The sequence below is a fragment of the Ambystoma mexicanum genome, chromosome 2p (genome assembly GCF_040938575.1).
Source record: "Ambystoma mexicanum isolate Mex_15411 chromosome 2p, UKY_AmexF1_1, whole genome shotgun sequence".
Taxonomy (NCBI): Eukaryota; Metazoa; Chordata; class Amphibia; order Caudata; family Ambystomatidae; genus Ambystoma; species Ambystoma mexicanum.
Window position 1 is genome coordinate 1,069,755,045 of NC_090923.1, and position 21,237 is coordinate 1,069,776,281.

Consider the following 21,237-nt stretch of genomic DNA (forward strand, 5'->3'; position numbering starts at 1 on the left):
GTGTGTCGCCTGATTGAAATCCTTAACAACAGCTTAAAGGATTGTTGATGTCAGATGGTTGGAAGGAGGAGTTGCAGAGGGAACTGACATGCACAGAGAGGATACTGGACACGGAGAAGGGGTTAGAGGACTAATATCTAAATTGTACCAAGCTCTACTAGAGGGGCAGGCAGGGGCGATTTAAGTATTTAAGAAGAGATGGGAAAGGGACATGAGAATGGAAATGCAGCTAGACCAGTGGCGAAGGTTATGTGTGAACGCACAATGCACCTCAGTGGCCTGTCAAAATAAGCTGCATGGCCTCAAACTTCTATATAAGTGGCAATGGGACCCAGTAAGACTATCAAAGATGTATACGGCAGCTGACCCCCCACCCCACTGTTGGAGGAAATGTGGGCAAACAGCAGACTACTGGCACATGTGGTGAGTGTGTGAGAAGGTATACAAATATTGGAAGGAGGTCCTGGGGTGGATAAGGAGACTAGATGCGACTGACAGGCATCTGGACCCCCTTCTCATATTGTTTGGGGTGGAAGGGGAGGTGGACTGGGTAAAACTCCTGCATATGCCACACTATTTGCTGTTAGCAGCCAGGGCTTGCCTGGCAGGGGGATGGAAGAGAGAGGAACTTCTGAGTGAAAGACAATGGGCCCCAAAGGCCCTGAACATGTATAGAATGGAACAGTTTACCAGACAATTGCATGAATAGACCCTGTCAAGGGAAATGGAGTGGGCAGCCTTCCTTGAGAAGTACAATCCGGATAGGATGCCAGAAATGGGAGCCCAGAGCTTATGGAAGTCCCCGTGGGGTGGCGGGGCAGAGTATGAACCCAATGCAGGAGGCAAGAACAGAGAGGGAAACAAAGGGGAGAGGCGACTTGAGCTGGTGACAGGGGGAAGGGGAAAGAGACAAAGCTAGCAGTGAATGCAGAAGACATACTCAAACTTAAAGGTGGGGCAAATGATGGAAGGAACCTGGCAAAAGCTGGCTTCAATGAGATAACCGCCATAGCCACCCAGGGGCCAAGTTAGAATGGAGGGGGTGGGGGAGGATTTGTGTCGAATTTAAATAAGTAACTGTTGGGGAGGGGGGAAAAAATTAAAAATGTTGTACGGTGAATCTTGTAATGTGTATATAAGAACATGTACTGTTTTAGTACTATCTGTGCTAATTCACGAATAAAGCTTATTTGAAAGAAAATAAAAGTAAGCTGTCGAAACTGGGCACCACACTAAAGAAAAACTGGGTGCACTGTTTGCCACTTGCATTATTAAGTTTGCCCACACAGCACAGAAAAGACCACCCTTTAGCACCCCACAAAGTGGTCACAGGCCGCTGCATGCATATCCCGCTTTCTCCTGTCGGACGAGCATCAGATGCACACAGGGCAGCATCTATCATGGGGGAGGAATTTAGCCATTTGTCCTCCCTAGCCAAGGCCATAAAATGTGTTTCCCAACAAATTACATCTCCCCGGACAGAGGAAGCAACCGGTGCCGCAAAGGACACGCCAGCAACGTCACCCCCTCTGCAGCCATCCCTGGCGATTGGATATATATTTAAAATGTCGTCCGCCGGTGGAACCAACCCAGATAGAACGGTCCTTTCCAAGTCAATTACGCCACTCCCTTTGCTGTAAAAGTTCAGGAACTAAGTTACTGGGCGCACCTTTCTGATGTCTGCAAAGCAGCCAGCCCGAGCCTGCACCAAAAAAAGTAAACTGCCCCACATTCACAGCACCCAAACCCAGTCCTCGATCACAGCCCAGGTGCCCCTGTTAAAACATTAAAGACATATTCCCCACAATCCCCACGCAAACGCTACACCACGTTGCTATGCATTACATGTGCACTGGGAGTGCACTCTCTCGTAATACCCCATACTCTTTTCTACCCCTGTGCTCTTTCTCGTCACTCTCTCGTTCTCTCCCTTTTCCTCACTCTCTTTCTCCTTTAAAACGCATTGCTTTTCAGGTGGTTTTTGCGATGGGCTCAACCGGCTCTAGTAATTCCAATTATGCTAGGAGAAGAAACTTGTAGGATACCAAATCAGTTTTCCTACTCGTATTTATGTGCACTGCATTGTATTGCTGGGCTGTTTGCAATATTCATGTTTGGATTAGGTATCTATTTGGGATGTTCTTGAATATCGGGAGGGCATACAAAAGAGGGGGAGGTGGGAGCATGGATTTGTTTTTTACTATTAATGGGTCTAGTCAGTATGTAGATCCTAAATGTGTCCCCATTTTTTGTTGTTAAACACACAACACAGGGGCCATGGATCCACATGTCAATGACCAAGTCAAGATAACAATACTGTCAACAGCACCAACTACTATCATTTTTACCAAGATACGTTCTGATCTCACCAGTTCTTTTGATAATGTATACAACGCAGTTTTAGCACGCAGAAAAAGGCAACTTAGGAAGTACAAGTATGGCGAATACCGTGGAGTTTGTATAGATACAATAGAAGACGTGCATCACCCAGAATTCTTGGTACGCAGACATGAGCTTGGTGGGGAAGTGGAGGGTAAATGGAAGTTATGTCATGTCTGTTTATTGATAATACACGCTTTGGGAGCCCACAAGGTATTAAAATCACAAGAATTACCAATTTTAGAGGCTCAATGCCTGGTCCAACTGACACTGTGTAGGCTGCAGGGCACCTTTCAGACGCGAAGTGTGCGATTAGAAGCTATGGACCCTGACCAGCTGCAATGCACTCAAAATCCTAAAACCATCAGCGTTTGCGGAGGCCGTACCAGAACTTACGAGGCGTAAAGTACGTAGCCACAGGTTGTAAGAAACATCATGAGGGCGTCTTGGACTGGGAGACGAAGTATTGGCCCAAGTGAATAAAGCATGTGCGCCATTCTGGAACAAATAGGTTACATAGCCAACGTGGATTGAAGCAAGGGAGAAGCCAGTAAAAGTGCAACAAACAGCAAGAGACTCAAGAACTGTGTTTTTACAATGAAGGAACTGTTTTCCTAGGGGCCAACAGAAGATTAAATAAAACATTCATTCCAGATCTCAAAGAAGGTAATGCTGCAGTAATGGACTACTACTGGGTGTGTGGACAGCAGGCATTCTTGCACCTCCCGCTATCGTGGATGGGCTACTGCTCACTCGCCATGCGGCACTCAGCGCTTCTCGTGATCCCTGAACACCACATTGCAGTGGATCGCAAACCTGCTTGCCCCAACCCCAGCAATAAGGGAGCCCACCAGAAGCCTGTTGCAGCCCCCCGATCTTCCATATCTTACCTGAAAAAGAAATGGACAAAATGTTGCGCAGGAAAAGAAGATCAAATTACCTGTCTCAAGACTCCTCTGAATTGCTCAAAGACGTACCCAATGAATATAGACTGTTCAGCAAAGAAGAAATCTTTTTCGCATCTCTACTGCTGCATGGGATTCAAACAGCCACAAACATCAAGTGGCTCCAAATAGTGCGTTGGCAGGTCGTTCAGCTGGAGAAGGACACGGAACAAGGCATCAACGCAATAAAGGTTGAGATGCATGCAATAAGATTGATGATCCTTCAGAACAGAAATGTGCTCAACCTGCTCAGGGCGATGGAAAGAGAGGTTTGGCACAAAATTGGCAATGGTTGCTGCACGCCTGTGCCTCCAAACAACACAGAGAACGGCTCCCTGGCGCAGGTAATAGGAGCACTGCACATCTGTCATGCCCGTCGTCCAATGTACACCCGGTAAGTCTGCTTCCACTCCTAATGTTGCACCAAAAACTCCCAAACGCTCCATATTACCTGCACACACGGCCTTCAGATCTGCCAGGCCATTCTACACACATTGGAGGTTGTTTGGTAAACTGCCGGGGAAGCGCCGCTATTAGAAAACAAAACATGTCTTAATGCGTATGCTGACAGTGTTCCGTTAATTCTACATGTGCATCTGCTTTGTTTACATTGGTACACTCACGGGTTGAATCACGCGATATGTTCCAGTAACCTGATTCTTGCCGTATTCTTCTTTACGTTAGTAAATTGAATGTCATGTGACACGTATATAATACAGCGTTTCCAAGCAAGTGGCGCTTCTGATTGTTGTTCGATTCTTGGCGTTCCGGAGTTTGGAGTTTGCTATTTCCTCGCAGATTCAGTGCTTCTTAGCATTTTGCAGCTATCCTTGCTACTCTCACTTTCGCTCCAGTACTGCTCGGAGCAGTTGCTGTCTCCGCGTTCCGTCACGGAGTTTCGGCAACTTACTCGCTCCGGTTTTCACTCTGAGCCGCCTGCTGATCTCCACAGTCGGCATCCAGCATAAAATCTGCTTCATACATCAGATTCTTCTACCACTTGAGGAACCTGGCAACCTTACCTTGTTTCCCGTCAACCGCTATACCATATTCCTTAATAGCGGGGTACCAGTTTCTGGTTAATTAAGGATTTTTCCTTTGTTGGTGTTAATCGTGAGCAGGCTTTAATTCTCACGAACCCCATTTGAACCTCCTATAAAGGGCATACATACCTGGAACAATGTTTACTCCATTCCTTCTTCCTGGTTTCCATTCAGAATGTGTGCACTGAACTCAATGGACGGTATCCTGTGTGCACCAACCCGACTCTAGTGTGGCACTCGTTCCAGCCGGGTTAGATTCCTCTGCTAATTCCCTTTCTTGTCGTTGTTCCTTTGGATTACCTTCTGACACTCCTGGACTTTACCTGTGGCTGTGCTGATAAACGGGTTAGTGTAACCTAGATAGGCTCTTAGCTGCTCCTTTGGTGATAGAAAAAGGAACTACATTAGAAACTGAGCTATCAACAGCCTGGTGAATATTCTATGTCAAGACCGGAGGCTCCCATTATGCTTCTCTTTCTTTATTTAAATATTTAAAGAAAGGCTCAGCAGCAAGATATTTTTGTGCACCAAGTGTTATATGAGTAAACATAGAAAAGGGGGTGCACTTAAATATATAATATAACAAGTAAAACATAATATAACAGTAGTATCTTCGGAGTTCTGAAGAAACAAACTCCATTTCCCAGAGTTCCCTAGTGTCACCAAAGAAACATCAACATGTGACTTAGTCCTCCAATGGGTGTCCTGATCCCTTCATAAACAGTCCTAAACATGATGCGACTTCCTCTTTCTTTGCTGCTCACAGCAAGAGATAAGTACCTTCATGTTTACCTCTGCTTACGACACGTTATTTCATTTTCATATTAATTGACATCGTTATATATATTTGTTTGTGAGCGTACTTTGCCTCAAATTGATTTCCTTTTGGTCATTGCCTTCGTTGTTGACTCCGACGCCGGCAGCCTTCTGCTGGCGTCGGGGACTGCGTAATTCGAAGCCTCGCTTCGCGCTGACACAATCCGTCAGCTGTTTTCTTCCGCTTCACAAGCGGACCTCTCGGCGGGCTCTCGTCGGCTTCCCCGACCCATCGGTGCTCTCCTCGGGCACGGGGAGGCCGACGCGGCATCGCTACAGCCCGCAGTGCCGCCCACTGACCACAAGGGGAGCTCCTGCTCTTCCTGGTCCTTTTCTCTATATTCCGGCGCTCGAGCGCGCATGACCATCGAGTTATAACGGTCTCTGCGAACTCGAGCGCCGGAATCTCTCCTCAGGCGGCAGCAAATACTTACTTCCTTCCATCGGATCAACAAGAATTCGCACACGAGCGCTGGAAAATATATTTAAAATATATTTGAATACATAATTTGCATAAAAAAAAATAAAAAAAAAAAGAGGAGAGAAAATTCTCCCGTTCAGCATTCTCTAAAAAGAGAAGCTGAACTGATTTACTGGGCAGTGAGAGAAGGCGTTCAAAAGCCCAGAAGACAAAAAAAAAAAAAAAGAAAAAAAAAAAAAAAGTGAGTAAGGTGCTTTAAACTTTATTATGGCAGCGCAGTATTCACCTCAATCAGATCAGGCCTGGTCTGAGACGGAGGAAGATCACTGCTATATAGATGAGGTGGCAATGGCTAACAGCTTACAAAAGGTACTGGGATCCTCTGTGGAGACCAGTATTAGGAAAGCAGTAACAGACATGCTCATTCCCATTCAACAGCGCCTAGAAACCATGGAAGAGCATTTAAGAGGGACCTCCCCTCCTGGGAGGAAGAGAACGCAAAAGAGGAAGCACCTTACGGAAGGGGGATGTATACCGGCTCGCAAGAGCAGAAGCTCTATGACCCCCCCGAGCCAGCCAACAGATGCCACAGCTGCCGTTTCGGACGCCTTCTCCAGGCTGAAACAAGCCTTTATGAACAGGAAGGTAACCCCTTCCCATGAACCCTCTTACCCAGAGGAAGAAATGAGGGAAAATGTACTCTCAAGCCCGGAGAGATATGGACAGGGCACTGAGGACGACCAAAACAAGAGCGTCTACGACGCTGATCCTTCTCAATCCTCATCTGAAGAGGAAATTCAGATAGAGGGTTCAAAGCCCTCTGGTTCTGGGACTGCGGCAGACCCCATCCCCAAGAACACAACCGGAAACAAGCCTCCTGCAGAGGGGATGTTTACTCCGGAAGACCTTATGCACCCCAGATCCACAGACTGGGAACCGTCTTCAAAGACATCAAAATATATTCATTTCAGGCTACGTAAGCCACTGGATAAGGAAGTCAGAGCTAGACTTCGAGCGGAATGTCCACGTCCGGATATTGCGGACAAAGTGGCTCTAACACCAGAACTAGATTCAAAGATGATTACCTTCCTAGGTAAAAACGTAAAAGACCCAAGGAAAGGCATAGACCGTGCCTGGAAGTCCTGCCAGGACAAAGTACTTGACGTGGCGGGGCCACTAGCCAAGATTTCAGATCTAGCGGAAGAAGCAATAAACTCCTCTAACCCCATTGACCCGGTAATACTCTCTGGTTGGGTTCAACGGGCAATTTTCCTGTTAGGTAACGCCAGTTGCGCTATTTCGACAGAACGCCGAAAAGGCATCCTATATAAAATAGACGCCAAACTGAGCGAACTGGCAGACACAGAGTCCGGTCCAACAGCACAAGGCCTGCTTTTTGGAGATCCTTTTATGAAGGAAATGGCAAAATTCGTGGGAACATTTACAGCATTGGACAAAGCACAAGCCTCCATAAAAAGAGTCTTCGCGTCCAAGGTTTTCACCAGGGCCGGACGAGGCAGAGGTCGCTCCTCCGGCCGTTACTTTTTCGACAAAAGATCTCAACACTCCAGAGGCCAGCATAACTCCTGGCAAGAGCGCTCCGACACCTTCTTTCCCTCAAGAGGTCGTGGAAGAGGGCGCCCCTGGAGAAGAGCGGCCAGATACCCAGCCCAACAACAATCTACAGGTCAGTGTACTTATAGCAGCGCCAGCGCCAATGACTCCTATAGGTGGGAGGTTAATGATGTTTATAAATGCTTGGGATACCTTATCAGGAGATGCCTGGGTCAGGGACACAGTTCGGGGTCTACGCCTAGAATTTTTCGAACAGCCCATACAGACATGTCGACCTACTCCAATAGTAATGTCTCAGACAGATCAAATCGCTTTAGACAGCGAAATACACAATCTTTGTCTGAAGAGAGCAATTCGCCCCTGTCAAAGCCAGGGAGGGTTTTTCAGTCCCATATTCCTAGTTCGCAGGAAAGAAAAAGTACGACCAGTAATAAACCTCAAAGCTCTCAACGAATACATCATTTACCGCCATTTCAAAATGGAAGGTATACACATGCTCAGAGATCTTCTGAGACCGAACGATTGGCTCATGCGTCTAGACCTGAAAGACGCCTACTTAACGATACCAATTCATCAAGCACATATGAATTACCTGAGATTTTCCTGGAAAAATCTAGATTGGGAGTTCACAAGCCTACCTTTCGGGCTCTCTTCAGCGCCTTGGGTTTTCACCAAGCTCCTAAGGCCTGTAGTAGCCCATCTAAGAGAGCAAGGTGTTCGTCTTATTATTTATCTAGACGACATCATTTTTATGGCACAGTCGCAAGAACTAGTTCAGAAACAGACCAAACTAGCTATAGACTTGCTACACAGTCTCGGCTTCCTTATAAATTGGGAAAAGTCAGTTCTTCTTCCATCCAAGAACATGGAATTTCTGGGCTTTGTCGTGGACACCCAGAATTGTCAGCTCCGACTCCCATCAGCCAAGATCCATTCTACCAAAAGGGAGATTTGCAGGATCTTACAGAAGGACCTGTTCTCTCTTCGAGAACTGGCAAGAGTAATAGGGTTACTATCCTCCTCCATTCAAGCGATATTTCCCGGCCCCCTTCACTATCGCGAATTGCAAAGACTGAAAGGCCAACACTTAAGACACAGTCTTTCATACTCTCAACTCCTAACATTATCTCCTCAAGCGAGGACAGAACTCAACTGGTGGCTCATTCACATGGAGGCCTGGAACGGCAGAGCCATTTTCGGATCTGCTCCAGATATCATCATCGAGTCAGACGCCAGTCGCTCCGGATGGGGAGCGAGATGCGGCTCCATAGCCACAGGAGGGACCTGGTCTTATCAGGAGCTAGACCTGCATATCAACTGCCTAGAACTTCTGGCAGGTTCCTTTGCAGTACGCTCCTTTGCCAGAGGCAGAGCGAGTTGCTGTATCTTGCTAAAAATGGACAACATTTCCGCGGTAAGATACATCAACCATCTAGGTGGCACCAAATCAAGACCTCTGGCAGAATTAGCCAAGGACTTCTGGCACTTCTGTCTGGCACATCGAATCTCAGTTACAGCAGAATACCTTCCCGGCCTATCAAACGTGGTAGCGGACTGGTACTCCCGCCACTCCACAGACTACAGCGACTGGAAGCTCGACAAAGGAGTCTTCCTCCGCCTCCAGGAGATTTGGGGCCCAATGTCCATAGATCTTTTCGCCTCCAGACTCAATACACAGCTACCAATGTTTTACAGCTGGAGACCGGATCCAGCAGCAACAGCAACAGACGCTTTTCTCCAACAATGGTCCCAAGGAGTACTCTATGCCTTTCCCCCATTCACCATGATAGCGAGGACCCTGGCGAAGGCCCGTCTGGAACATTCAGACTTAGTCCTCATAGCACCGGTCTGGACATCTCAGACCTGGTATCCAGTCCTTCTGGAACTTTCCTCGGATTTTCCAATCCTACTACCCCAATTTCCAGATCTTCTTCTAGATCCTGCGGGACAGAGACATCCCCTTCTTCTCAACGGTTCGCTGACCCTGGCAGCATGGAGGATTTCAGGGCAAGATGGAGAACTCCAGGCATGTCACACAGGGCGATCAGTCTCATCGAGGAAAGCTGGGCTCCTACCACCCTTAAGAGATATTCCAACTCTTGGGGCGCCTGGAGCACCTGGTGCCGAAGAAAAGGCTTACATCCAATTTCAGCACCTGTAGAGGAAATCTTGAATTTCTTAGCATCTCTAGTAGAAAGAGGGCTCGCCTACAGGACAGTGAACGCATATCGTTCAGCGATTTCAGCTGGTCACGACCTCATTGAAGGAATACCAGCTGGTGAACACCATCTTGTCTGCAGATTATTAAAAGGAGTCAGACTTACAGTCCCGCCCCTTTCCCGCTATGACAAACTTTGGGACGTTAACAAAGTATTGAATCTTTTCCTTTCATGGCATCATAATGAGGAACTATCGCGTACAGCCCTCTCGGGCAAGCTTACTACCTTACTCTGCTTAGTCTCTTGCAGGAGAGTCTCTGATGTCAGAGCCCTTGACCTAGCGGGCAGAACTTTTTCTCCTGACGGCATTGTATTTCACATACGCAGAAGGACGAAATGTAACTCTAGAGTAATTTCTTACCCCGCCTTCAAGGACCAACCTAAACTTTGTCTGGTGAAATGCCTGAAAGTTTATGAAGAAAAGACAGCTTCCCTTAGGGCCTTTCCCAACGGGCAACTACTGATATCTCTGCGTAAACCACACAAACCGGTTTCCGCCCCCACTTTAGCGCGCTGGGTGCGCTGGACTCTAACTCAAGCCGGGATAGATACCCAGCACTTCGGAGCTCACTCTGTGAGAGGAGCTATGGCCTCCAAAGCTTTTCAGGCCGGAGTTCGACTAGAAGACATCATGAGAATGGCAGACTGGGCAAGCGAATCAGTATTTAAACAATTCTACTTGAAACCAGTAGACCAACCGGCATCTATTGTGGTGAGTAAGCTTTAAACAAGCATAATGGGAGCCTCCGGTCTTAACATAGAATAAAGATTTTCCATAATAACTTACTAGAAAGTCTTGATTCTATTAAAGACACGGAGGCGAGCATTATCCCACCCAAAGAGAAAATAATACTGTACTTTTATTCTAATTGTGACAATGTATTATTACAAGTTACTAAAAACTCACAAAAGAAATGATTGCATTTATAAGAAATAAATAAATGAATAACCAATGACATTTTCTCCCACCCCGATAAGGGAACTAGGGTTGTTATATACATGAAGTAATTTTGCTCTCTATCTCCTTTTTTTTGACAGCGCCTGCCGACAAATCCACTTGATCAGCTGTTCAACAGATCTAACAAATTCAAGTGCTACCTTTCCATGGACAGCCAAGTTCGCAGCTTCGAAAGAGGAAGTCGCATCATGTTTAGGACTGTTTATGAAGGGATCAGGACACCCATTGGAGGACTAAGTCACATGTTGATGTTTCTTTGGTGACACTAGGGAACTCTGGGAAATGGAGTTTGTTTCTTCAGAACTCCGAAGATACTACTGTTATATTATGTTTTACTTGTTATATTATATATTTAAGTGCACCCCCTTTTCTATGTTTACTCATATAACACTTGGTGCACAAAAATATCTTGCTGCTGAGCCTTTCTTTAAATATTTAAATAAAGAAAGAGAAGCATAATGCTCGCCTCCGTGTCTTTAATAGAATCAAGACTTTCTAGTAAGTTATTATGGAAAATCTTTATTGTTCCTCACACGCCCTTTCCACTAATAGCTCTCTTAGGCTGTAGACTTTATCACTAGTCAGAGAGTAACATTAGTTGGAAGGTCTAATCTTGACAGGACGTCGTTCAACTTCAGGTCATTCGGTTACTTCAGGGACATCTCAGAGTGTATCCTTTTTGACTACCAGTCTGTATCCTTTGAATAGGTGTTCTATTGACATAATCTGAGTCATAACAGAATCAGAAGCCAAGAATGGAGGGTACCGACCCCCTTACTGTCCTCACTCGGTTGGTGGCTGATTTGAGACAGGAAATGATTAGAGCTCAGGATACGTTGCGCCATCGTATGGATGTGTTGCAAGATGCCATGCATGCCTCCCCACAAGGGAAGGCGAACCCTGATCCCGTTGCCTCAAGTTCGGGTCTAGCAGCACCCCAAAGATAATCAGTTCAGGTGCTCATGCCAAGTCAGTTTCCTCTGGCTCCACCAGAGGTTTACGGGAGACCCCAAATCATACCGCACTTTTGTGAATCGGTGTCGTCTCCACTTCCTATGCAGGCCCAGTTCCTTTCCCGACTTGACTACCAAGGCGGCATTCGTACGGTCGCATTTAGGGGGCACTGCTGCAGCTTGGGCAAACCCATTGTTGGAGTCCAACAGCCCGTTATTGTATGACTGCGATGAGCTTTTGTCAGCAATGAGTAAAGTGTTCGATATGCGGTATGCAACCCAGGCAACAGATCTGGAATTGTTGAATTTACAAGAGGGTAACCAATCACTGTTGGCTTATCTCGCACGTTTCAACCAGCCGACTGCGGAAACACAGTGGCCGGAAGACTAGAAGACCACATTCTTCTATAAAGGACTGTCTGAGGAACTGAAAGACGCCTTGTCAACGGTTCCTGTCGTACCATCAGGGTACACAGAATTGCTAGACCTTGTCCTTCAGATTGATGCACAGAGATCCACTAGAAAAGGCGAAAAGAAACCCTTCTTATCCACACCAAGTCGTCCTGGAGTTACCCAGACCTCCTCCAGCGAACCTGAGCCAATGCAAATAGGAGCTATTTGTGGTCGTTTGTCCGCCGCTGAGCGAGAAAACCGTCGCAAGAATAACCTATGCATGTACTGTGGTTCCGCGGACCATTTACTGGTTTCTTTTCCTAAGAAGCCGGTCAAAAAGACGGGAAACGCCAAAGCTCAGCAATAGTGGGAGTCCCTCTGTCGAATACCAAAATGGACTCCGCCTTGTCTCTAACCGCTTCCATAGCAGTAACGGTATCTTTGAGTTTCAATGACATTACCGTTCAAACCAAGCTATGGTAGACTCTGGTGCAACTAATAGCTACATTGATGTTACCTTCGCCAAACAATCAGCTATTCCCATGGTGACCAAATCAGTACCTGAATCGGTCAATACAGTTGACGGTTTGGCTTTATCTTCCGGCTTGGTAACGGAAGAAATGCTACCCATTAAAGTGTCCTTACCCGACGGTCACACTGAGAGCATGGTTTTGACGTAATCAATTCACCCCAATACCCGTTGATACTGGGTCTAACATGGATTAAGTTACACAATCCAGTGATAGATTGGGTCACAGGTCATATCCAGTATCCCTCTGATTACTGTAATGGGAAATGTTTTCTGGATTCGGAAGTGGTTCATGACACACCTGTTTTGGCTTTCCTTGACGGATTACCAAAAATAAGTGCGCTTGTGTCAACTAAGCTGTCGGTGCCTCAGGAATACATTGAGTATGCAGATGTGTTTGACAAAGGCAAGGCAGAAATATTACCACATCATCGACAATATGACTGTCCAATCAAACTGATTGCCGGAGCTAAGACACCAACCTGTCGGGTATACTCACTCACTCAACAAGAGGATGCAGTCTTGAAGGAGTATATTGACAAGGCACTCAAAACTGGCTTCATACGTCCTTCACAATCCCCGGCAGGGTCTCCATTGTTTTACGTCCCTAAAAAAGAAGAGGACCTGAGGCCCTGCATTGATTACAGGGCACTCAATGCCATAACAGTTAAAAATCAGTATCCTCTACCTCTGGATCGGTTGGGCACTTCTGTCATGTTCACTAAATTGGACTTGCGGGGGACGTACAATCTTGTACGTATTAGGGAAGGAGACGAGTGGAAGACCGCTTTCAAGACCCGGTAATGGTTTATATGAGTACCTCGTTATGCCTTCCAGGTTGTGCAAAGCCCCCGCGACCTTCCAGTATTTTATGAATGACATCTTTAGAGACTACATGGATCAGTTTGTGGTTATCTACCTGGATGACATACTAATTTACTCAGCATCTGTTGAGGATCACATTGTACATGTATCCAAAGTACTTCAAAGGTTGAGAGAGAATCATCTTTTTGTTAAGGCAGAAAAATGTGTCTTTTACACTCAAGACGTAGAGTTCTTGGGTTATGACATCACCAGTCACGGAGTGAGAATGAGCCATTCTAAGGTTAAAGCTATACTAGATTGGCCTGTGCCCAAATCATCAAATCCCTGCAATCGTTTCTTGGGTTTGCAAACATTTATAGACGGTTTATCCACTCTTTGTCTAGGGTGGTAGCACTGCTTACGGCATTTACAAGCCCAAAAAACCTGTTTCACTGGATACCGGAGGCTCAGATGGCATTCCATCAACTTAAAGAGGAGTTTACCACGGCCCCTGTCCTACAACATCCTGATCCAGATCTACCATACATAGTAGAAGCAGATGCTTCTAGTCTGGCCATTGGTGCAATCCTTTCACAGGAATGTAAAGACACTGGGGTGGAACATCCTGTGGTGTTTTTCTCACGTAAATTGGCTCCTTACGAAAGGAACTACACAGTAACTGAGAAAGAATTGTTGGCTATCAAAGATGCGTTCCTTACATGGCAGCATCATCTTCTTGGGGCAAAGCATCTGGTAATAGTTTATTCAGATCACCGTAACCTACAAGCCATCAAAACAATGAAGTGTCTTACTGCTCGTCAGGCTCGATGGCATTCGTTTTTTGCCCAATTTGATTTCCGCATCTCATACAGGCCTTCAAGGGATCATACCAAAGCAGATGCTCTATCCCGCCTGCACTCTGGTGTTGACAACGTAGACACAAAGAAACCTCAGCTATTGGCAGAACATGTGGTCTGTAGTTGTTCTGCTTAAACCTCTCTGAAACAGGAGGTACTAGACTGGGTTTCACGGAATTCTCAGGAAGTACATAACCTCAATCTAGAAACCAGAGGTGGTCTTCCTTTTATTAATGGCATTTTGTACTTACCTACAGAGGAAACCCGTACCAAGGCATTGCACTGGGGTCATGACTCCCTAGCAGTGGCCCATCCAGGCCAGAAAAAGACTTAAGATCTACTACAAAGATGGTGTTGGTGGCCCAAAATGGCAAGGGACGTCGTGGATTATGTCTCCTCCTGTGCCCTATGCGCACACAATGCAAAGATACACCAAGAAAACCTATGGGGCTACTGCATCCGTTACCAGTACCCCACAAACCATGGTACATGGTATCCATGGACTTCGTAGTTGAATTACCTCCCGTCCATGGATACGATACGGTTTGGGTTGTGATTGATTACTTTACTAAAATGGCTTCATTCATACTGTGTCATGGCATCCCCACTGCAAGAGTTCTGGCCAACCTGTTCTTGAAGCATGTCTTTCGGTTCTTTGGATTGCCTTCTATAGTTACGATAGGGGGTCGCAGTTTGCGTCCCGTTTTTGGAAGGCAAAGGCATTAACCGCAGCCCTTCTTATGGAGGACTGCATGTCCAGTTCCTACCATCCTCAAACCGATGGCCATAAAGAACGGGTTAACGGAACTATGGAACAATATTTACGTTGCTTATGTTTGCAGTACCAGTCTACTTGGTATTCACTGTTGCCAGTAGCTGAGTTTGCATACAACAACTTGCGACATTCCTCAACTTGGCACTTCTACGTTCTATGCACTTTCAGTGGACTTAGAGCCGTCTGAAGATGTACCTGGAGCAGCCGACAAATTGACGGCACTAGCCGCACTACATACTAGAATAAAAAAAAACACCTAGTGAAAGCCCAAACTCGCTCCAAGTACTATGCGGACCGATGACGGACGGCTGCCCTGCTCTATAAAACCGGCATGTCTGTCTGGTTGTCTACCAGAAACCTTAAGATTCCGGGAAAAAAGAAACTCCTACCGCGTTTCATTGGGCCATACAAAATCATGCAGGTGCTTAATCCTGTAGCTATTCGTCTGCAACTGCCCACACGTTGGCGGGTACACCCTGTGTTCCACGTTTCTCTTGTTAAGCCATGTACATCCGGGACTCGGTAACCCATCCGGCCTTTGGCGGTTTCTGTGAGAGGCTCTGACGAGTATGAGGTCCGAGCCATTCTGGTCATGAAAATGTGTGCTGGGGTCCCCCATTACCTCATAGATTGGAACCGGTCCTGGGAACCTTTGTCTAGTATACATGCACCTGTACTGCTGCGTCGCTTCCATGCTGCAAGAGGGGTGGCGCGTTCTTTGGGGGATGGCTGTCATGCCGGTCGTCCCATGTACACCAGGCACGTCTGCTTCCACTCCTAATGTTGCACCAAAAACTCCCAAACGCTCCATATTACCTGCACACGCGGAATTCAGATCTGCCAGGCCATTTTACACACATTGGAGGTTGTTTGGTAAACTGCCGGGGAAGCGCCGCTATTAGAAAACAAAAAATGGTCCTAATGCGCATGCTGACAGTGTTCCGTTAATTCTACATGTGCATCTGCTTTCTTTTCATTGGTTCACTCACGGGTTGAATCACGTGATATGTTCCAGTAACCTGATTCTTGCTGTATTCTTCTTTACGTTAGTAATGTGAATGTCATGTGACACATATATAATACAGCGTTTCCAAGCAAATGGCGCTTCTGATCGGTGTTCGATTCTTGGCGTTCCGGAGCTTGGAGTTTGCCATTTCCTCGCAGATTCAGCACTTCTTAGCATTTTGCAGCTATCCTTGCTACTCTCACTTTCGCTCCAGACCCGCTTGGAGCAGTTGCTGTCTCTGCGTTCTGTTGCGGCGTTTCGGCAACTTACCCGCTCCGGTTTTCACTCAGAGCCGCCTGCTGATCTCCACAGTCGGCATCCTTACTGAAGTCATGCTACCCTACAGCTCTCTGTCAACCTACCTGCCCCAGTTCCTCTGAGCCGTCTGCTGCTCTGCACAGTCGGCATCCAGCATAAAATCTGCTTCATACATCAGATTCTTCTACCACTTAAGCTCCAGTTCTGCTTGGAGCAGTTTTCCTCATCTGGCAACCTTACCTTGTTTCTGGTCAACCGCTATACCATATTCCTTAATAGCGGGGTACAATTTTCTGGTTAATTAAGGATTTTTCCTTTATCGGTGTTAATTGTGGGCAGAGTCTTTAATTCTCACGAACCCTATTTGAACCTCCTATGAAGGGCATACGTACCTGGAACAACGTTTACTCCATTCCTCCTTCCTGGTTTCCATTCAGAATTTGTGCACTGAACTCAAAGGACGCTATCCTGTGTGCACCAACCCGACTCTAGTGTGGCCCTCGTTACGCCCGGGTTAGATTCCTCTACTAACTCCCTTGCTTGTTGTTGTTCCTTTGGATTACCTGCTGATACTCCTGGACTTTACCTGTGGCTGTGCTGATAAACAGGTTAGTGTAACCTAGATAGGCTCTTAGCTGCTCCTTTGGTGATAGAAAAAGGAACTTCATTAGAAACTGAGCTATCAACAGCCTGGTGAATATTGTTCATCACACGCCCTTTCCACTAATAGCTCTCTTTGGCTGTAGACTTTATTACTAGTCAGAGAGTGACATTAGTTGGAAGCTCTAATCTTGACAGGACGTCGTTCTACTTCAGGTCATTCGGTTACTTCAGGGACATCTCCGAGTGTATCCTTTTTGACTACCAGTCTGTATCCTTTGAATAGGTGTTCTATTGAGATATTATGAATCATAACACCCTCTGATTGCATATGCAGACTGAAGCTGGCATCCAGAGCGGGCATTGGTTTGATAACCTTTTCTCTTGGGCACCATCTTGGATGGGAACGATCGTGAAACGGTTGGTGCCTGTGATAGTGTTTGTGTTGGTACTTTTCTGCACCTGCCAGCTGGGACTCTGCTGTTGTGCCAAAGTAGTACCTAAAAGTGCCATGATGATGGTTTCAACTGGGGTATCAAATGCACCTTGCGGTACAAAGGACAGCGCTGTCCAAACAGATGACCCAAACAAACCATGTATGGTGGTGATAGAGCAGCGCTTACACCCTCCCGGCACTATCACTACACCCCCACCCGACACCGAGTATTATACAGAACAATAGACCGTTGACTAAGCATGTGATGGGGGGGGTATATATCTTGCACATATGAGGAGTATGCCCAATTGGGCCAGAGTTCTTCTAATGTATGTAGAGCATGGGTCCCAAAGGAGGGATCTCCACCTTATTTAGAAGCTGAAAGATTGGAGGAGGAACGCTGGTAAGGGACAAATGAACATGGGCTTATTGGGGAGTTTGTTAATGTAGCATTAACAAAAGGGGGGAATTTTGGGAAGGGAACACGATCTTCCCACACGCCCAAGCGCTTAAGACTAAGGCAAAGGCTGTGACAGGTAATATAAGAGACCACAGGGAGGGGAGGGTGCCCTTAAAGGCTTCTACATGATTACATTATTGCATTCTTTGTAGATATAGCGCACATGCGGGAATAGCAGTCAACTTGCATATTAGCAGTCATATTACAACACAAGGCTTAAAGGCAGAGCAGTAACCAGCAAACCAGGTGTAGGCCACAAATATGAGCAAAGGAATGGGTTGGATCCCGGGCACTGATGAGAAAGGCCAGAGCTACGCAAATCCATGGTATAAAGAGTTGCCAACCTTCATGCTCTGGGAAGAATGTGCCCTGCAAGGCCACAGGAGGGCTGAGCGTCTTTGCACAATACAATCCCACGAAAAGGAGGGCACTGGCCTCCGACCCCTGACACATCCCAATTCTAAGTTATAGCACCCAGGTGCCCTAGCTTTAGGACCTCGGAATTCCAAGGTATTAGCCAGCCCCAGCCCACTGATCATAAACCTGTTAGACCCCTGATCGATCAAAAAGATCAGAAAGCAGCGCTTTCCTGCCTTCACTTCTAGGTCATGTGATTTGTGGTGCGAGGTGCAATGAGGGATGAAATTGTATCCCGGAACGAGGGTGGAAGACCTTAGAGAGGTCCCAGCTTGTCTGTGAACGAGTGAAGTGTACAAGTTAGTACGACCTATGATTTTCCTCTGGGCCCCTCTCCGCTTGTACCAGGTGCACTGCTACATAGAGATGTGTTGTTTTAGTTTGTACGTAATTGCAAAGTAGCCACCTTGTGACTGATGACGAATGCAGCATTGCTTATTTGGAAGAAGATGGAAGGACAAGGCTCGGACCAATGGGCTGGCATCCCCTATGGAGCAGGTGACCTATGAGTAGGGCCTCACCAACCAACCGCACAGGTTTTTATAGTGTATGTGATGATGTCACTGATGAAGCTATGTGCCTTCTTAACGTGCTGCTCGTGTAGATTTTGCCAGAACGTTCCACCGCAACAGAATTCTCTGTTGGCACTTTGCATTTTTGTGTGGAAATTTACTTTGTTATCCTTGCAAGAGTTATATTGGGCCTTTTTCACCTAGTGTGTTGTATCCTTTTTCTGATGTGAGCGTCTATGGGCTTTCCTACAGTTACTTGGCCAACAGTGTCTTACACAATCTAAACACCACCAACAAATCAGGCAACTACTGGTTATGACCCAGAACCACTCTGAAACAAAAACTTATTTGATTCAGCATCATGGAGAAGTGCCCATCTACATGAACAAGTGCGATTTTCACTTCTCTAAAACTACACCTCAACCCCAATTGTAAACAAGAAGAATAATGTTTGTCTTAACACAATAGAGAATGTCAATCCTCAATAAAATGACATGAACACCAGCAGTTTCAGAAGAGATCATTGACTAAGGGGCAAAACTGAACTCTATTTTCAGGTCAGGAATCTGGGACTTGGCTTCAAGAATTTTCTTTTGTCAAATCTTCTTTTTTCCATTTAACAAACTGCATTTATGTGTACAGGCCAAGCAAAGCCTGCTGTAGACTGCACCAAATCAAAGGTTCCATGCACTGACAATCCCACATCAATGTTGCACACAAAAATAGATACCTTGATTAAAAAATTACAAATATCTGACGAGGTTTCCAGGTAAAAATACAAGAGAGACTGGCAGATGTTGGAAGCAAATGTAGCACACAGGGCTACCTAATTATCCACCAGCAAGACACCAATAATGTGTTACGGGTGTAAGGCTTTCATTACAACCTTGAAAACAATGTTATTGCCCCTCATCCCATATGCCACCCATCCGCTCAACTTGGTTCTGCTAAAATGTATTCTTTAAGGACATGACTAAGGTTACAACCCCACAGTAACATTTGACCAATTAAAATGCTACTATACATTTAATTACCACTAGAGCAATAAACCACCCTTCTTGAGTGCAGTCAAAAGGACTGATAACAGTTGGCAACTATAGGAGCAGCACTATGGATTTCTTGGTTCTATAGCTTCTCCAAAACTTGAGAGGTTTGAAGAAATGTGAGGTCCTTCCTCAAGGAAATACTAAGGAACCCCAAGTAGCTGAAGCAGAGTAAAGGATGCATAATTCCCATCTTACTTTCTTTCCATTTGGCTTTTTCACAGTGAACACTTCACTCCAGATCTGGATACCAGTGGTCTCTGGGTCTGAACCTCCCCTCCAGGAGAAACCAGTCAGGGGCTCGTTCTCTTCACCCATCCAGTTGGAACTCCCACCTTCTTTCTGCAGATCAAAAAGCAGGAGCCGTGAAGGAACAGAAAGGACAACTCAAGAGTGGACAAGTACAGGAAACAAAATAGTTTCCACATTCCATTAACCCTAACAACCAACTTAAAATCGCAGAACTCAATAGGTACAATCTCTGTTGTGAGAAATGTCCTTGCTTTAAAGTTTATAGCAAAGAAGAGCCCCAATTTTTGTTTATTGGCAGTCTCAATAGAAGTTGGAGTTTAATACAAATTGGGTTTACCTGGCTGTAGACATAGCGCAGCATGAAATCCAAAAGGAAGGACTTGCCCTTCCTAAAGGCACCAGCAACAGACACCACCACAACGTCGAGGTCCCGCACATGGTCTTGCAGCAGTACACTCTCCAGTGCCTTCTCATCAAGCTCAAAGGAATGCTCCTCCTTGTGTACCAAGACAATCTGCACTGGGCCAGGCTTTGTGTTCTCCATGGTAGAACCTGCAACACACAATCATGATACTAGAAATTGGAGGTTACCTATCGCGCACACAAACACAAGTTTAAGGTGGGGAAGGGAGAACATGGCATACATTTTTCAATGTCTAAGAAATTGCGCCACAAAATCCAGGTCATCCAAAACAAAGACATAAAAAGGCACACTTATTAAATAAAACAAACAAATTAAACAGTATCTGCAATATAGTAACATATAGTACAGTTTCCTCGCATCTTAAGTTTATATCACAAAATCAGCCTTTGAAACTCCCGTTGTCTTAACTGTACTATACAGTAATTTGGCCAAAAACAGAGCTGCAACAAACATTTTTATATAATGGACCAGCAGCTCCAGTACATTCTAGGGGTGAGGGGGTGAAGGAGTGTGGATTCCTTCTAAAAGCTCAAAACTCAATACCTCAGAAAATATTTCCTTTCATAAAAAGATTGACATGATCTCATCCCCCAACACAAGATTTTATCAATGGTAACAGCACTAATTTGGTAAGTGGACATGAAAGAAGCTGAATATTGTCTTAATACTTTACAAGGGGCAGCGAGTAATCACCTCTTTCAGGTAACATTTTTAGAAATCTTCCACATTTCTGAAAGAAGCAAACAATATTACAATATTTTGCAAATACAACTTTCCTGGGTTTTTTCATGCCAAATAGGATAGGATTTCGGACACAGGACAGGTTTGCTTTGGAAATCTTGACACAGAACAGACCCTTAGTTTTGGTTGAGGTAGGGAAATATCTCTTAAAATAGGGCTAGTGGTGCTTTTTTTCCAACCCTTTTTATTTAAATAAAAGTTTGTAGCAACCGCTACAAGTCCTATGTGTTCGGGTCTCATTCCTGGTTCCTCACAGTGCCCAACATTGTATTATTCTGACAATTATGAAAACGTTGCAGTGGTTCATCACAAATTTACTTTCAGGCAGTACAAAGCCAACTTCAAGGGACAAGCAGAGTATGTCATTTCCAGAGACTGGTATCAGGAGTGGCTTCCCAATCTCTCGGGCCGGGTGATATTTG

The 21,237-nt window shown here is 45.8% G+C and overlaps 1 protein-coding gene across 1 annotated transcript in view; it reads right to left on the minus strand.

Moving 5' to 3' along the window:
• ATL3 (atlastin GTPase 3) overlaps positions 1 to 21,237 on the minus strand; it is a 1,042,039-nt gene that overhangs the window by 950,125 nt on the left and 70,677 nt on the right. Inside the window, exons 2-3 of the mRNA XM_069645000.1 lie at positions 19,988 to 20,202; positions 19,597 to 19,740 (exon numbers count right to left, since the gene is read on the minus strand). Of these exons, the coding sequence (XP_069501101.1) occupies positions 19,597 to 19,740; positions 19,988 to 20,194 (351 nt within the window). The 5' untranslated portion in view covers positions 20,195 to 20,202. The remainder of the gene's footprint in view (positions 1 to 19,596; positions 19,741 to 19,987; positions 20,203 to 21,237) is intronic.